We start from the raw sequence: 15,771 nt of genomic DNA, 5'->3' as shown, positions 1-15,771 counted from the left end.
GCCATCTATGTAAATGACACACACTATTCTGCACTTATCTGGTCATAACAAACAAACATGCAGTTGCTTTAACAGTTCATATTTGATCCAAGATAATGGTCCAACTGTTACCTTTGTCACCACAAAAACCATAGGGACTAAGTAACCTGGCTTGCAAGTACCCCAGGCATCATGACTTACAGATTTTAATGCATGGAATTTACTATAATGTTGTGCTTCCGAAAGAGAGTAAGAGAAATCATAGCTCTTACAAATTATCTGAGTGCTAGGATGCTTCCCTGTCTCCTGAAGTGAATGAGGCAATATTGTCACACTACCTGCTTTCCTACACATAGAAAGTACAGTACATTGCTCAGTAGTTCCAATATTGCATTCACAAGCTGTATGAAGTAAAGCCCCGACATCCTCACTAGAACCCACAATCAAGGAAACTACTCACTTCCAGGGTGGGTTTAGAAGATGACTAAAGTACAGGCATTAATATGCAGGCAATATCTTTTACATGTATTTTTTAATCCTGAGATTAGTGTTACATAGAAATGCAATATCCTCACAATGCTCCAAACATGGAGTCCTTAGCTTCACAATGATATTTTATATATTAATCCAGTGATTTTCTACCAGACTACTTTAAACAAGATAATCGGGTTCCTCAAGATTCTCTGACAAGCATTACCAAGTTTGTAAGAGCCATTAATGGTTTACTATCTGCAGTAAAGCTGTATAATTGAGCAGAACGACCACAACTTGCAACCACCTCCTCCTCTGCACATCCAGTGTAAGGGAACAAGCTGCCTAGTGTTTCATAATGAACTCCAGATCTTCGTGAGTTTCAAGATCAGTGTCAGGCCTCTGTAAAATGACACATTACTAGAGCTTAAGGTAGAAAAATATACAATTAAAATACCATTAAGACTGTAGCAGTCAAGTATAATGTCTCAGCACTGTAGAAAGCAGAACAGAAGAAGAAGAAGAAGATGCCATCAGTCAATAACCTATCCCAAAGTGTTGCTATGGTTTTGTGAGGAGGAAACAGTCTGAAAAAACCTGATATATGCTCAATTCAGGGACGTGACAGTCAAGATACATAATCAAACCAATAAGAAAACACTGTTGCTATTTACCTCAGTCACAGACACAGCTGTGAATAAGTGACAGAGGAAGGATATCAACAAAGTTTACAAGCTGGGTAAGCTCTTGGCTTGCAAGGTAGGTGGAGAATCTTCCAGCACAGCTTGACACATAACTACAGTACTTTAAGTGTCAGCAAGAGGTGTATGAGGCAAAATATTCTCACAACTGGGTGATATTTGCACTGGCAACCACAAATGTAGCACTTACACAATGAAGAAGGATGACCAAATAACATGTGCTCACTGTGGTGGACAACATGTCACAAACTGCAATGACTCCAAAGCCTTCTTGGGACACAGTTGCATCAGTGAAGTGACTGCAGTGACAGATGCCGATGTCAGGAATGACAAGAACAGCAAGCACAGTTGGGAACTGGAAGGCCAAGTTGCAAAACTTACTGCTGCAGTGATGTTAAGACACACTCACAACTATTTGCGATCCTCCTGGAGATGATGATGGCACTATGTTTGTGTCACAAAAAAGGTGGCAAGACAAGCAGTTACTTGTTCACCTGTAAGGTGAACACCAGAGATGCCCCCAATAGATTCTCACCTGGAAAATATACACCCTCCCCTCATTTTTAATAAACATGCAGTCACAATAGAATTACAGTGCCTATATCAACTAGTTGAACAGTTCACATATGGACTCAAACAGCCCACCTTCCTGCCTAAGCAGGGAAAACAGTGAAAAACTGTGTGTAGTACTGACCTTTCACAGATACTTTGATTTTTTTTCCTTCTTCCAGCCTAGTAATGACTTTTCATGAGTTGTAACTGATCATGTATAAAGACTGCTCAGATAGGACGGATTTTAATTTTCCTAAGAAAACATATATCTTAATTATAATTATCGACATCTTTTAAACATGGTATATACAGGGTGGTTATAATGAAAGTGCAGGTACTCACGGAATTTCAATGTGGGCTATAATTATCATATGGAAGTGAAACTCAGTAGATACGATAATGCGTTTAATGCTGAACCGGTTTATGCTGGAAAAAATTAGTTCCAAATTTGTCCACTACGTGCAAATCTGGCTCAGTACAGAATCTCATAGACACCTCTGGTGCTCATATTGAACAAATTGTGTAAGCAGTGGTTAATAATAAAATCAACATTATACTTTTCTCACCTGTCTGACATTTTCTGCCCACATGCCAATCCTATTCCATTACATATGGAAACATTTGTATATGTCTTTTTGTATCCACAGCACCAGATTTGCATCTGGTGGCCAAAATTCGAACTAATTTTTTTCCAGTGTAAATTGATTTCACATTAACACTTAGAATATATACCAATTTTTGCTGCCATATGGTAATTAAATCCCTACTGGACCTCTGCAAATAGCTGCACTTTAATTATAACCTTATATGAATATGGTGTCTGTTCTTTTGGACACGTGCGAAAGAACAGACACCACTGATGACCTGCAGCCGTCTAGAACGAAATTAGAATTATATTAATACCTTCAGCTGCTAACAGGGATAGGTGAAAATGTGTGCCCCAACCGGGACTCGAACCCGGGATCTCCTGCTTACATGGCAGACGCTCTATCCATCTGAGCCACTGAGGGCACAGAGGATAGCGTGATTGCAGGGACTATCTTGTGCACGCCTCCCGTGAGACCCACATTCTCACCTTGTATGTCCACGCGCTACATTCGTAATGTCCCACCCCAACACACTCATTACTCGTGGAAGACTTGGAAAGAATGTCTTCCACAAGTAAACGCCATATCCATATAAGCATATAGTTCTGGCAACACCGGCCATGACCTTCTTCTTCTGTGCGGATGCACACATATTCTCTCAACTCTTACGAGACTTGGTAGGAATGTCTTCCACTAGTAATGAGTGTGTTGGGGTGGGACACTATGAATGTAGTTTGTGGACATACAATGTGAGAATGTGGGTCTCACAGGAGGCATGCACGAGATAGTCCCTGCAGTCACGCTATCCTCCGTGACCTCGGTGGCTCAGATAGATAGAGCGTCTGCTGTGTAAGAAGGAGATCCCGGGTTCGAGTCCCGGTTGGAGCACACAATATCACCTGGCCCCATTCACATATATCAAGGCCCGTTAGCAGCTGAAGGTATTAATATAATTCTAATTTAATTATAACCATATGGTATGTACCTTTGTATGAAGGGACACTGGCCTAAGTCTGAAATTTTTTTGAGTTTTCTGAATTAACCTTACTGAAAAATGTTACAAGATTTCCCTAACTAAAAAGGAAAAAGATCTTAAGGCAGTGATTACCTTGAAATGCCTCAGCCACTAGCCACAAACCAACTGAATCTACAGCACTTTTGTGTAATCCCTGCTCAGCTATGGATACGCTGTTTATATCCAGCCAGGCTATCACATATGATAAAATGCTGGTTATGAGTGTCAAAGTGGCATGGAATTTTAATGTCAAGCCAAGACAGCATCGTGACGTAATCTGATGTGCAGTAAGGTGTTAATGCATTGTTCTGTTCTTGTGTGACAGTTACTTCCATAATTCACTCTAACAGTGGAGGAACAAGTATATATTCAATGAACAATGCTATAGCAGTTCTGCAGATTTTATCATTTGATGATAAAGCCTCAGTTTGACGTCTAAGCATTGTGCTACTTCAACATACACATCCAATGTGATATATGAAAATCTTTCCATCAACACATTTGCTAAAGAAAGACCTCAGTCTCACGTGTGTCAACCGTTAACACTGTTCACAATGAGGATTTAAAGTGACAACAGGAACACATGACATCATCTCTACATTTGTTCTCTGTGACGGGTGAAATGCCACCTGTCATTTGGTGCTGAATCCTCATCTAGTGTCCCATAAAGACTATTGATCACCAACATTCAGTGTTGTTTCTAATCCTCCAACAGAGCAAAACTTGAGAAATTCAGCAATGAGGCCATCACAAATGACACTAACAGCAACCCAAAGTAACTTGGTGTAGACTAAACCACAATCCTTAGCCAAGAGCTGATAGTTCGTCAGAGAGAGAGAGAGAGAGAGAGAGAGAGAGAGAGAGAGAGAGACCATCCTGACAAGTGGAGACCATCCTGACAAGTGTACAGAAATAATTTTTTGCTGAGGATAAGTTCAGTTATTTATACATTTCATGAAAAGAAAGGAAATCAGGGTTTAGCACCCCCTGATGAGAGTTAATTTGAGAGGGAACACACGTTTGAATATGAGAAAGTTAGGAAAGCAAATTGGCCATGTCCTTTGCATCCTGGCTTCCACATTAATCAATTTGGATGGCCAGATAGAATTAAAACCTGATTTTCCCAAATGAAATAAAGCCTTACACACTATGACAGCTTGCTGTGTTCTAAATAACAAATAGTATCATGTAAAATATGTCAATTCAATAAAAATTGTTTGTGTATGATTAAAATATGTACTTAAATGATGATAAGCATTGCATCTGTATCTGTTATACAAAGCGCATTACAATTGTCTCTGTCCTACATACACAGAAAAGTTATCAGCATTTTAAATCTGAATATGACAATATGCCGCTCGGAGCACCTCATAATTCACAAGCAGATTCCAATAGGGAATAACTACGTTATAGCTCCCTACTCTTCAAAGAAAGTATTTCAAAAAACTCAGACCTGAACTATCATCAGCAGTCAGAGGCAAATATCTTACACCTAAGTCTCACTATGTTAGTTCAGTACAATACAGTACTGTGAACAGAACAGTGCCACAAAGCTTCAATGTACTGAAAGAAAGTCTTGTTGAAGATGCCAATAGTTGCTATGATGAAGCACTTTACTTTGCTACCAGTTTTGATCATGACCATTCAACTTCCGGCATCACAGATGAATATGTGTCATATGCCTAAGGTGACTGAGCATTATACCATATGATGATAACTGGTAGCAAAATAAAGTAATTTATATTAGCAGACAGTAGTGTTTACTACATGCCCTTCTGTAAATACCAAAAGTAAGTAATATTTTGGAACACCAGTAAGCTGCTCAGTGAATACAATGATCAATGACAACTAGTTTCTGTTCATACCCACATAATACAGGGCAGTATAGCAAAAACAAACAGGAGTTTATACAGGCAGTGTATGTGAAGTGTAGGATAATATCATACATTGGTTCGATATTATAACACATAAAAAAGTGCTCTAGTAAATATCATTAATCGTATTTTTTAAAAACTTATAAGATCAGTTTTCTGCAGGTCAACTGAACCGAAGTGGCACTTAACGTCATACACTTGAACACAGAAAGAGAACAGAAAACTGATATTTTCTTTGAATCTATATTAGTTGTTGGAATGTAGGTTTTAGTGAGAGACTGATCTGTAGTGAAGCACGAGGTATAGGTTAAGCAGGAAGGCGACAATCTGGTAATGTGTTGGCTAAGCCAATGAAAGTGAATGTAAAAATCGTAGATGTGGTGAGATAAAGATCTGTAGCTTAGCCCAATGCCGGCCAGAGTGGCCGTGCGGTTCTAGGCGCTACAGTCTGGAACCGAGCAACCGCTACGGTCGCAGGTTCGAATCCTGCCTCGGGCGTGGATGTGTGTGATGTCCTTAGGTTAGTTAGGTTTAATTAGTTCTAAGTTCTAGGCGACTGATGACCTCAGAAGTTAAGTCGCATAGTGCTCAGAGCCATTTTTTTCTTAGCCCAATGTTCAGGCTACGTCGAAAGGTGGCTCTCTTACTGTGAGTTGGCAAACCAGTGTAATGAACACTTCAGTTAAACCTTAATTACTGCTATACCTTCCGTGATTTAGTTCCATTGAAGATTAAACACTAAAAGCGAGAAAAAATGTTGCTAAATTTTTGTTATGAGTTGTTATGGCACATGTTAAATCCCACTGAGGTACCCAGGGAAAGGTGAATTTGAGTCCACGTGACTATAAAAATGTATTACAAATCTACAATGAACTATATTAACATAAAGCAATGCAATAATTGGTATTTATTCATTCATTTATTTAATCCATGTGATCTGACAGTAAAAAATGTGTTACAGATGCCAGACAAAATTTGTTAACATTGCTAAACTCTATTTTGGGTAGATTACGGTATTGTAATACACTGCAACAGACTGACTAAGTTACCTTCACTGAGCAGTTCATGTTTTGCACTTAAACATAACCAGCAAGATTACTTTTCTAGGTATTCTTTTACATAGTAAAAAAGTGACAACGAATAGGACTTAACGAAATTACTAAACTGAGTGTTGTCTTCAGTAGAATTTATATGTATGGGGAAGTTGTCGAACAGCTGGATGCCCATGTGGAATGTTCCCTTTTGTCAAAGTTGAGTGTTTGCATGTAACACAAGCAGATTTGGGTTTATTCTGGTGCTGTGTTTGGTAAAAATACTAACAGCATTACAAAGTGTGCAATATACTGAGGATCAATTCTAAATTTTGTCACTTCTCAACAATAGCTCACTAAGAATGTTGAATTTCTGAAGATACTTACTTGTGCAAAATGTGTTGTCAGAGATATAAGTGCACTATTAAGTGACTCATGCTGCTCCTCAAGATCTCGCAACCTTTTCTCTTCTGGTGTAAACCTGAAGACAAAAGGAAATATGTAATTTTCACACCAACTAAGGTAACAGGCTAAAATTTTAAATTCTCGAATGAAGAAATTATAAGTATAATGAAGTAATTTTACCCGCATATGTGGCACTTGGGTCAATTAAAATTCAACAATAAGAAAAACAAAAAAATATGCTGAAAGTCGGATAATGTATGTATGAGAATTATACGTGAGATACTCAATGCTGGTGGTATACAATTATCCATATGCAAGTTTGACAGATGAAACGCTGGATCTACAACATGGTAATGTACAGCCAAGACTCGCTTGTATACATGCTCATATGACATTTCATAATGATGTGGAGCATGCCAGTTTAACATAAATTTTCATTACACACAAAATGTACACACGCAAGACTGGGACCAACAATAACTGAAGAGACTCGTTCAACATGACAGAAGTGCAACCCTTCCATAAATTGCTGTAGATTTCAATGTTGGGCCATCAACAATAGTCAGTGTGCAAACCATTCAATAAAACATCATCAATGTGGGCTTTCGGAGACGAAGGCCCACTCGTGTACCCTTGATGACTGCACAACACAAAGCTTTACGCCTTGCCTGGGCTCGTCATTGGACTGTTGATGGCTGGAAACATGTAGCCTGGTCAGAAGAGTCTCATTTAAAATTGTATTAAGCGGATGGACATGTACGGGTGTGGATACAATCTCATGAATCCATTGACTCAATGTCAGCAGGGGACCGTTCAAGCTGGTGGAGGCTCTGTAATGGTGTGGGGCATGTGCAGTTGGAGTGATATGGGACCCCTGATATGTCTAGGTGACATGTATGATAGCATCCTGTCTGATCACCTGCATCCATTCACGTCCACTGTGCATTCCGGCAGAGGGTAATTCCAGCAGGACAATGTGACACCCCACACATCCAGAAGTGCTACAGAATGGCTCCAGGAATGCTCTTCTGAGTTGAAAGACTTCTGCTCGCCACCAAACTCCCCAGACATGAACATTATTGAGCATATCTGGGATGCCTTGCAACATGCTGCTCATTTTAGAAGAGATCCCCCCCCCCCCCCCGCCCCCTCGCTGGTACTCTTACGGATTTATGGACAGCCCTGCAGGATTCTTTGTGTCAATTCCCTCCAGCACTACTTCAGAAATTAGTCAAGTCCATGCAACACCATGCTGCAGCACTTCCGCGTGCTCACAGGGATCCTACACGATATTAGGCAAGTGCACCAGTTTCTTTGGGTCTTCAGTTGTGTGTATATTTTACACACTATATTTTTCAGTTACTACTTCATATCTAAGATTCATCTGTTGAGCAGAAGGAGCGGTAATTCAGAAAGTTTTTTTTTATGTTGGTTGGCATCTGTCAGACTTCTAATGATATTGGTCAAATTGTGAACTGTATTTTATTCATCTCAAGACGTACATTTGCAATCCATTTGGTTTGCAGACAGGAGACATGTCAAAAATTTTTAATACAGTTACAATGATTTTTACACTAATTAATAATAGCATGACATTAAATAATAGCACTATAGGTATATTTCTTGGAACATGTAACATATTGTATTCAGCTCAAATTTCTAGTCTGTCCTGCATGAATTCATCCACTGAGCAATAACAGTTCAGTGTCAGTACCTCGTATAGCTTTCTTTCAAGTGGACTTAAATTCATCTGCATCAACTTGTTCCCTTTTAATTTATTACAAATTTTCATTCCCATGAATTGAGGTCCCTGGGCATACAGTCTGAGGCAGTGGATGGGGAGAATAAGTCTTTGTTTCTAGTATCATGCAAATGGACAAAATGGTTTCCCTTAACTAATTAACATCTGCTGTACAAAAATACAGTAATATCATATATATGTATAGGGATGGCAGAGTTGATATTTTAAGTTTTCTAAATAATGTACGACATGGTTCTTTATGACTTGCAGTGTGCATATTTCACATGATTTTTTTCTGTATTTTTAGTATCCGCATTACGCTTGTTGAGTTACCCGAAAAAAGTAGCTCTCATACGCCACTTTTCATGTGTCCATGTCAGCTGCAGTTGATAATATTTGCATTGCAAATGCAAAGCTGCTCAATTTGTTTGCTAGGTATTTAAAGTGTGCCTGCAAGCTAACATTTTGATCTACATTTAAACCTAAGAATTTGACTGAGTCAACTTCTTATATATCCTGGCTGTTGTGAACAATCTTAACCTGCTCACATTTTGACTGTTTGGTTTTGAATTGTATCATGTGAGTCTTAGATAAGTTTAAACTCAACCCATTTAGCTGAACTAAGTTTCTAAGGTACTTGAGAGTACTGATCAAAGATTTGGGAATTTTTTCCAAATCCTGATCTTCAACTAAGACAGAAGTATCATCTGTGAACAGAACTGATGGAGAGCTGATATTTAATGGCAAGTCATTGGCAAAGAAGAGAAATTGGACTGGGTCTGATATGGAGCCTTGTGGAACACCCTGAGAGATTTTTCTTTTTTTTTTCAGTCAGAATAATAATATGTGCTGTTTAAAGGGATACTGACTCGTTGCTTTCTGTTTGATAAGTAGATTGAAGCCATTATAGGGCAGTGCCACTTATGCCATACTTTTCAAGTTTGTAAATAAGCAATGCTTGGTTTACAGAATGAAACGCCTTTGTGAGGTCGCAGAGAATTCCTGCCACCTTATTTCTCTTGTCTAATGATGTACTTATCTTCTGAATGAAACTGATCGTTGCATCAATGGTGTTTTTCCAAACTGATTGTTGAGAATAACAGAATATTTTGCAATGACGTTTTGGATATGGGCAACAGCATGTTGTTCAAATATTTTAGATATGATTTGGAGAATTGAGGTAACACAATAATTTTCCATGATCTCTCATGATCCCTTCTTGAAGAGTGGTTTGACTTAACCATATTTCAGTACCTGTAGGAAACCGCCCTCTTCAAAACACTGATTTATTATTGTGAACTACTTTAATAACTTTGGAGGCCATTCCAACTCAACCGGCAGATTTTTTGTTTCTTCGTGTTAGAATAGCATTTTCTACTTCCTCCACGGAAAATTTTAAGGATTTTGTAAAGTTTTCAGAGATTCCACTTAGTCCAAAGGGATTTAATTTGTTGTGTTACTTTATTACACCCACATCAGACATTGCTACATTTATAAAGAATTCATTAAAGTTCTCTGGTATTTGAGTTGGACATATAACAGCATTTACTTCAATGTGAATTTTTGAAATTCCTTGGTTACAGGCTTTAATGCCTAACTCAGATTTAATGACTGACCACATAGCCTTTGTCTTATTTTTATGATTTAAAATTAGCATGTTTTGCTGCCTTGACATCTCTTAAAAATGGTTTTATGGTTTTATAGTGTCTAACATATCCAAAGAAATCAATATTTTTTTGTACTTTAGTTCTCTGTACAGCTGCCTTTTCCTTACACTGGAAATTTTTATGCCTTGAGTAATCCACTTTAATTTATTTGTCATTTTATTGCTGCGCAGTTTAGGTGAAAATGTTCCATTAAAGACACCAAGAAAACTATTTAGGAATTTCTGAAACTTTTCATCACATGAGATAGAATATCAAAAGGCCATGTTTTCTCTTTTAGCTTCTTACCAAATATTAGCAAGTTTTCTTTGCTAAAATTTCTGCTCATATGGATTCTCATATGTGAAATGTTCCTGTCTGTCTGTGGCAGCTCAATGAATAATGCACAATGATCTGAAATACCTAGATCTAGGCAGAATTTATATACATAATTAGTTAGAACATTGTCAATACAGGTTGCTGATTGGCCATTGTCTCCGGTAGACAGTGTGCGATTTGCAGGGGAGGTATGGGGGGGGGGGATTTCCACCCCCCCCCCCCTGCATCAGACCATCCCCTTTTCTGGTTTTATTTTATGCATCCCAACCTGGGATGTTTATTTCCCATGCACTGGAGTAAAACTTTACATATAATTTAAATTTGTGGAGCCAAACACTGAAAGTTTTTAATAAGTCTTAATATTAATACTATTAATATGTTTCAGTTTTCTGTCACCAGAATAAGTACAACTTTACACAAATGTGCCTCTACTTTTTGAGTTCCGCCCATATATCTGTACCTGTATGTAGATGATTTTGTAAATATGCTTTACCTATAATGTACTTTTAAAGATATAACAAGAGATGGCTTTTCTGATAGTGTATACGCGTCAATAGTGAGTTTCGGCATTAACATTTATTTATAAATAGCTGTTTAACCATGCGTAATGCCATGGTCCAAGCTAGTAACATATATAATTCTACTAACCCCCCAAGACATCCCCCCCACTGGTAATAGCACAAATCGCACCCTGCCGGTAGATCCAAAGAAATTCAATTTGAAACCATATTTCTATACTAAGTCAGTGAATCTTGAAGCGTAGCTCCTATCACGTGATATCAATATTAAATGACCAAAGATATTTGTGGCAGCATCATTCACCCCTTTCGGTGTCAAAGTCAGATTTAACCCACAATATTGATGATCGTCTTTTTTTCTAGTGTTGTAGCTGTGCACTTTGCTATTATTTTTGAATTGGGATGGGTTATTAATAACATATTTCATAACTGAATACACTTATTATGTAGATACTGTGAATATCCTGAGTTTTTTAAATAAATGTCTGCAAGGCGATCTTTGATGGGCTTCAGCTATTATCCTGATTACACACTTTTGTGCAAAGAATACTTTTTCTCTTAATGATGAATTACCCCAAAATATGATGCCATACGAAAACAGTGAATGGATATAGGCAGAGCAAGCTAATTTACTGATATGTTTATCACCAAAATTTGCAATAACTCTAACAGTGTAAGTAGCTGAACCTAATAGTTTTAGCAGATCATCAATGTGTTTCTTCCAATTCAATTTCCCATAAATGCACACATTCACATATTTTTAATACTCTGCCTTAGCAACAAACCTCTGTTTAAAGTCTATGTTTATCAATCGTGTTATACCATGTACTGTACATAACTGTATATAACATGTTTTCTCAAAATTTGCTGAGAGTCCATTTCCAGAGAACCACTTAATAATTTTCTGAAAGACATTATTTATAATTTCTTCAGCTAATTCTTGTTTGTTGGATGTTTTGACTATACTTGTATCATCTGCAAAAAGAATTAGGTTTGCATCTTCATTAATGTAGAGTGGCATGTAATTAAAGAACAATAAGGGATCCAAGTCTGAACCTGGTGGGACACCATTCTTGGTATCTCCCCAGCTGGAGGACTCTCCTGATTTTTGCAGGCTATCTGTACTGTTAATTTCAACATTCTGCACTTCCCAAATGAACTGTGAATCAAACCATTTATGCACTGTCACATTCATATCACAATACTTAAGCTTATCTGCAAGAACTTCATAATTCACACAGTCAAAATCCTTTGAGAGATCACAAAATATCCCAATGGTGATGTTCAGTTATTCAGAGCATTTAATGTTTTATCAGTGAAAGAATGTATACCATTTTCTACTGAAAAACCTTTCTGAAAACCAAACTGATGTCCTGTTAGCACCTCATTTTCACAAATATGTGAAGCTACTGTTGAATCTATTACTTCTTTAAGAATTTTGGATAAAGCTGTCAGAAGTGAGATTGGGTGGTAGTTGTTAGCATCAGACCTCTCTCTTTTTTTATGCAATGGTTTAACAATAGCATATTTCAGTCTATCAGGAAAAATGCCCTGTTTCAGTGAGCTACTACACATATGACTGAGAATCCTAGTTTTCTGTTGGGAACAAGCTTTTCGTGCTCTGTTGGAAATGCCATCAATTCCATGTGAGCTTTAGTTTTGATCAAATTTTCTAATTTCAGTAGGAAAGGTGGCTTTAATTTCAATTTTATCAAATTGCTTGAGCATTGCCTCTTCCATATACAACCCTGCATTTTCTAATGAATAGCTGGACTCTATTTTCTCTACAATACTTAAAAAATGATTATTAAAAATATTTTCTTGTCCTGACTTTTTGTTAAGAAATTTTCATTGAGTTTGATAGAAAAATGAGCTTCCTGTGCTCTTGGTTGCCCTGTTTCCCTTTTAACAATATTCCAAATTGTTCTAATTTTGTTATCAGAGGTGCTAATTTCAGACAGAATGCACATAGTTCTGGACTTTTTAACAAGTTTTCTTAATACAGTGCAGAGTTTTTATAATGTTTGACTGTTTCTGGATCATTACTCCTTCTACCTATAACATATATTTCCAATTTATGTTTACTAGATATTTTCATCCCTTTAGTAAGCCAAGGCTTTTTAGATGGTTTCTTACAATTATGCTTCACTGTTTTCTTCGGGAAATAATTAATTGAACACACTAATTTGGAGGACTATTTTGCATTACTGTATATGTCATATACTGTAACTAGCTGTGCATCATGATCAGACAGACACTTCTTAAGAGGGAAAGTTTTTAGTTGATAAAATTAAGCTAGGTCTATAAAAACATTGTACATCAGTGTGCTGCTTTCCTGTACCACCTGAGTAAGAAAAGCAATAACTGACATCATATTGAAAGAATCAAGTATAACTTCAAGATATCTCTCTTTCAGAAAATCTACACTGAAATCCCTACAAATAATAATTTGTTCCCTCTGCCTGACAGATAGCACAACAAAGAATCCAAGTTTTTCAAAAAGGTGAATATTTCCCAATGGGCACCTATACACTGCTACAATTATAAATGTACTATTATTTAGTTAAAACTTACACATACACATGCTTCTATATGTTGCTCTATACAATTTTTTTGTTTCTAAATTTTTCACACTATGAGAAGTTTTAACATATATGGCAACTCTTCCTCTCTCCATGTTGTGTGTCTATTTACATGTGCTGAAACCTTATATCCACCTACATTTACCCTTTCCATACCTGTGACTATATGATGTTCAGATATGCATAGCACATATATTCCAACCTCAGTTTCTAAAACTTCTACACAAATAAGTTGCTCATCTACTTTGTTTTCTAATCTCCTGATATTCTGATTAAATATACTAACATTGCTTTTTGACTGTAATTTTATGCGAATCTTGTGACATACTAACATTATTTTTCACTGTACCTTTAAGAGAATCTTGTGATATTTTAGCATCTCTAGTACCTGCCTGTCTGAGCTTCTCATTAAGCTTAATTTCATTCAGTGTTGAATGAAGCAATGTGCAATTCAACATTTCTGTATAGTCTTTTCGCGATTACAAAGGTAATGTGAGCAGTATCGGGGCTTGGCAATATCTACGATCGTCATTCCTATGCTGCGTTTTTTTAAATTTCTTTTAAAAGAAAAACCGTTTAAGAAAACACGGTGTTAATACACAGTATACTTCATCCTGCCGAATTATTAAAACACGAAATTACGCATCCGCGACACCCGTCATGGCTCTGTATTACGTTACTTACAGAATTACGGAAGATACTAAACCGAGTAAACGTTTGCATTTCTTAGTAGGGCTAGCAGACGCTCACCTGCAATCGTTCTGTCCACATGAAACTGTTTCGTCATCGAGTTCATTAGCACCAACGGGCGGCCACCTTTCACCAGGTCTGAATTCTGAAATATCCGTACAATCACTTCCCTCATCACACATTATTAGTCACTAAAAATTTAAGAATCTATAACTTTCATCGCATTTCGAAACAATATAAACATAACAAACACCAGCATAAAGAGACCACATTAAGAAACGTCAAACCATATGGCAAAGAGTTTCATCTAGATATGTATACTTATCAGTATGTAAACATAAGGCCCGTCCACACGTTACGATCTGTCTGCGCAAATGTCTGCGCACATCACATCTGCGCAGACAGATCGTTGCGTGTGGACAGAAGATTTGCACCAACCTGAGGTGTGTGCAAACCTGGAAGTTGGAGTTGGAGGTTTGAGCGAAACCTCTCAAATCTGTGGGTTCAAACCACATCTGCGCAGACAAGTTGGAGCGTGTGGACAGGAGATCGCCGCAAATCTGGCGCGAAACAGCTGTTTGCTCAGTCTAGTGTTTGCGTGCACAGGGCATTAAATTGGCTGATACTCGTCAGTGTTCTCAAGAGTTTGTAAGTGAATTCATTGAAATATGTAGAAACCACCCATGTTTGTGGAAGATTAAAAGTAAAGAATATAGTGACCGAGACAAAAAGACTGCAGCATACAATGCTCTAATTGAGTTATCCAAAGTTCAGAAATCTAGATCTGGTGTAGGAGTAGATCAAGTATACCAGCCAACGTTATGGTATTTTGATCTGCTTGGCTTTCTTAGTGATCAAGAAACGTCAAGACCAAGCAGGAGTACAATTGAAGATGAAATTGGAGTGTCAATGTTACCGCCAGCCGTTCATGAGGAGAAATTGCCCTTCTCATACAAGTATTTTTTCTCATAATATGAAGGGTTACAAGCTTTAAGAGATAATTATAAGTTTCGACATCCATCCGCAAATAATTTCGCCAGTCGTTAGGTTCGTCCTGCAACTCTCTCAGTAAATTTACGTGAGAAAACTGCTTTAGCAGCCACTGTCTACACCATTTTGCCCTCTTTCTCTGTTTCCTGCGCTTGGTCTGAATGTTTTTTGCAACACAAGTTGCGAACACAGACCACAACAGAACTTCCTCCATTTCTATATTTCAAAATAACTGAATTAAATGTTTGACGTTTGCGGGGAGCGTAGTCGCTTGCCACTGATATTTCTTTTCTACACCGACAGATGGCGGGCGAGTAGTAGATTGGGGTTTGTGTCGTGTGAACACACCACATTTGCAGCGATCTTTTGCATGTACAGACATCTGCACCGATGTCTGCGCAGACAGATCGTTTGTTTCAGAAAATCAAATATTTTCAATTGCTCAATAACGAACTCGGAATTGGATGTTAGTGTATGGACTGGTAATTTTTGTGACCAATTCTTCAAATAAGTCTGGAGAAAGCATGTTCTTGATGTTACGTATATATGACATAATTTGAAAACCAGCCCGCTGGCAACGATATGTTTGCACAAATACCTGTACAAAAATCTGTGCAGTTACAAATTCGCTGCAAATATGATGTGTTCAAATG

General features: G+C 37.6%; 1 protein-coding gene and 1 non-coding gene across 2 annotated transcripts in view; both read right to left on the bottom strand.

Annotated features, from left to right (window-relative positions):
• Positions 1-14,421, bottom strand: part of LOC124721735 (RUN domain-containing protein 1-like) — a 182,325-nt gene extending 167,904 nt beyond the window's left edge. The window contains exons 1-2 of the mRNA XM_047246836.1: positions 14,189-14,421; positions 6,598-6,691 (exon numbers count right to left, since the gene is read on the bottom strand). Coding sequence (XP_047102792.1) covers positions 6,598-6,691; positions 14,189-14,310 — 216 coding nt within the window. The 5' untranslated portion in view covers positions 14,311-14,421. The remainder of the gene's footprint in view (positions 1-6,597; positions 6,692-14,188) is intronic.
• Trnat-ugu lies at positions 2,640-2,714 on the bottom strand. The gene has a single exon. It is a non-coding gene; the product is annotated as a tRNA-Thr (tRNA).
• Positions 14,422-15,771: the final 1,350 nt, after the last annotated feature.

This window comes from Schistocerca piceifrons, chromosome X, assembly GCF_021461385.2.
Source record: "Schistocerca piceifrons isolate TAMUIC-IGC-003096 chromosome X, iqSchPice1.1, whole genome shotgun sequence".
NCBI lineage: Eukaryota > Metazoa > Arthropoda > Insecta > Orthoptera > Acrididae > Schistocerca > Schistocerca piceifrons.
This window is presented reverse-complemented; position numbering and strand designations above follow the sequence as displayed.